Source organism: Micromesistius poutassou, assembly GCF_964030765.1.
Source record: "Micromesistius poutassou genome assembly, chromosome: 11".
Classification (NCBI taxonomy): domain Eukaryota; kingdom Metazoa; phylum Chordata; class Actinopteri; order Gadiformes; family Gadidae; genus Micromesistius; species Micromesistius poutassou.
Genome location: NC_140281.1, coordinates 1,611,809 through 1,615,214, shown reverse-complemented (window position 1 = coordinate 1,615,214; position 3,406 = coordinate 1,611,809). Strand labels below are relative to the sequence as shown.

Here is a 3,406-nt window from a genome sequence, read left to right as displayed (position 1 = left end):
TTTTTCCGCCATAAAATGTGCATACTGAGAGAAGCACACATATTTCGTAAACCTGTCCAGTTTCCAGAAATGACTGAAAAAAGGGGCTTGCTTGCTTGTAAACAAAAGAAGCTGTGTTGATACTGTTATCCGATCACCTGAAAGCTTATTGGCTCATTGAGATGAACACTGATGGATTCAAATAGGCCCTCGGAGATCGGTCACTCTCCGCTGATGGAGGCCATGAGCCATAAAACCCGCAGACCAAAAGGAACTCCTTATTTCGGAAACCCGTCCAGAAAAAAAAGGAGCTTGTTCGCAAACAAAATAAGCTGTATTAATATTACTATCGGATCACCCCAAAAAGCATCGGTGCGGTCCGATGAACCGTCGCTGATTTCATCTACTTCCTCGGCTGAGTCAACCGTCCAGTCAGGAATCCCTTTAAGGCTTAAAGGGGTAGTTTGGGATTTTGGGACCTCATTTCCAAGTGAGCCAGTGTGTTATTTATCATTGGAGACCGTTTTCAATACTTTTTATTCAGTCCTTCTCGTTGCAGAAATCGCTGGTGCTAGGCTAGCGCAAGTCGAGGGGAACTGCTAGCCTGCCAATAAAAACAGTTTTACCCACTCCAAAGTACACCCGAGGCAAACCAATTATAACGCCCGACTATCGATGTAAGTGTCTGTGTTGATAGAATAAGATTAGAAATAAAACTATCCTTGTATCACGATGATCACATTACATTTTGGGGGACTACTTTCTCAGCAGGGGCGGGATTTCACTTTGCTCCGGTGTAGCAACCAAGTCACTACAGCAGAAGGTAAACAGAGAAGCGTACTCCAGATAATATCAGTCCACCGCTGCCGTAGCTTGCTTCCAACTACATGGGTTATAAACTAAATGCAATGCGATGCAAGGTTAAGTTTATTTCTAACACTATTCTATCAACACAGACATTTACATCAATAGTCAGGCATCATAATCGGTTTGCCTCAGGTGTACTTTGGAGTGGGTAAAACAGTTTTTATTGCAGGCTAGCAGTTCCCCTCGACTTGCGCTAGCCTAGCACCAGCGATTTCTGCAACTAGAAGGACTGAATGAAAAGTGTTGAAAACGGTCTCCAATGATAAATAACACACTGGCTCACTTGGAAATGAGATCCGATGTCCAAAATCCCAAACTACCCCTTCAAGTTCTATTTATGGTTCCACGTTGACGCAACGCAAGGGGGTTTCCGGACCCATTACGTCCTTGCGTCCACCGCAAGGGCCTGACGTGTGCCTCAACAGGCTCAGGACTACGCCGAGGCGTCTGCGTGGTCATTGCTTTGTGTCGACGTGGAACTGACCCCCCCCCCCCCCCCCCCCCTTCCCAATCACACACAACACCCTATACAGTTTTTCTTCAGTAACATTGCAGGGGAAGAGTACGTGTAAAAGGGACTGGAGACTGCACATTCCAGGAAGGTATTCTGGGAAGTGTGCCTAAAAAGGACCAGCCTTTGTGTGCTTTGAGAGACTATTCTCATGTCAGAAAAGCACTCTATAAAGGTCAATTCAAATACTCGTTATTATTTCTGTGTTGTTATTATTTATTTATTTATCATTGAATAATATGAAATTAACTAATCAAACGAAGAACAAAATGCCGTGGAAGTGTGCATCGCATCTTCTTTGGAATTTGTTATCTCCATTCATATTTTAATTTGGTCAATTGTTGAAACAACATGTTGGGAAATGTGCGTTCTACTAGATTAAAACGCTTATCAGGCCGAGGTATTTTAATATGCATACTGAGCAGAGGGACACGTTCGAACATGAGGTCGCTTGGCTCGTACCGAACCACGTTATCTTCAAACCGTAATTAACATTTAAATACCGCCAACAAAAAGCCAATAGCAGCTTGTGTTTTGGTGCATTGTGTACAAACGTAAGCACACACACACACACACACACACACACACACACACAGAAAAACAAACAACAAGTGCGACAAACGTCATCAGTATCGAAACATACACTAAAAATCAATAAATATAAATAGCTCAAGTAAAGTGGGATGACTCATCCACGGAGGCTCATGCAGCTGCACGTCACAGACGTCTCGCACAGCGGCTAATGCTAGTTAGCGTCCGCAGCGCTTGACCCTCAGGTCTCCCTCGGTCCCCCCACACACACACTGCGCACGCGCGCGTGCGCGTGCGTGTGTGTGTGCGTGCGCCATTAACTGTACACCGCCTGGCCTGTCCTTCCAATCGCCCACTGTCACTTCCTGTTAGATGAGAGAGAGAGAGAGAGAGAGAGAGAGAGAGATAAAAGAGCATGAGCCAAGATGTGAGTTGTCCTTAAATCAAAGGCTTGTTTGCTAGAGCTTGTTAAAAGGTAAACTCTGACGTTTTACTTTCCTGCGCTGCAAGGACGACGTCACACACCTGTGGTGATGCCTACGTACTTTTATCGGCCACCCACACAGAAGACAAAGAAGTGTCTCTTTTTTTGTTTACATGAGAAAACCTGTTTGTTTGTTTGTTTGCATTTGTATTGCCATTTATCAGGGCCCGTCCACACGGAGCCGTTTTTTGGTTAAAACGCAGATGTTTTGCATTGTTTTGGCCGATCGTCCAAACGAATCCTATAAACGCATCGCATGAAAACGGAGTTTTCTGAAACCAGGTCCCAGGGTGAATAAATTCACAAACGCAGCCCTTGAGTGTTCGTCTGGACGGCCAAAACGCATACTTGCGTTTCGATGATGTCATCGCCACACCCCTCGAGCGTAACCTGTGACGACGTCTCATAACAACAACTATGGCCGACTACATGCTCGTGTTCCTGCTGGAGAAGATATTGTGCCTATTAGGGTTACTATCGCAAAATTAGTGGTGGGCATAGATTAATTTTTTTAATCTAGATTAATCTTGGAATTAATCTAGAGGGCGGCGGCGTTGACGGCAGACGGCTGGTGCGCGTCCGCCTACCGCCGTACGGCGGGCAGCTTGGAGGAAGATTTGGATTATTACAACAACAACAACACCAACTATTTCGACGCTCTGATGTTACGATCAACCCAAAACGTGTCATAGCTCACCCAAGTTGTTTCTATTATCATTGCTACATTGTCTCCAGCATATGGCGCGATTATGGACAGTATATTTTATTAAACACTCAGCTTCTGGTTAGTTCAACTTTGAGAATAGATTAACGGCAATATTTTTTTTATCGCCCGATAAGAGTCTCGCGTTAACGCAGCACGTTAACGCCGATAACGGCCCACCACTACGCAAAATATTATGCTCCTGTGCCACCACGCTGAGCAAAAAAGACTGATGGACAACCACATAAGCCACATTTTACAAACAAACAACAGCCATGCGTGCGCCAATTGAGACGATCAAAAGGGTTGCGTTAACGCTTTATTACTTGAG

The 3,406-nt window shown here is 44.9% G+C and overlaps 1 protein-coding gene across 1 annotated transcript in view; it reads right to left on the bottom strand.

Annotated features, from left to right (window-relative positions):
• Positions 1-2,177: 2,177 nt before the first annotated feature.
• Positions 2,178-3,406, bottom strand: part of tnk2a (tyrosine kinase, non-receptor, 2a) — an 18,593-nt gene continuing 17,364 nt past the window's right edge. The window contains exon 20 of the mRNA XM_084475687.1: positions 2,178-2,253. Within this exon, the coding sequence (XP_084331813.1) occupies positions 2,247-2,253 (7 nt within the window). The 3' untranslated portion in view covers positions 2,178-2,246. The remainder of the gene's footprint in view (positions 2,254-3,406) is intronic.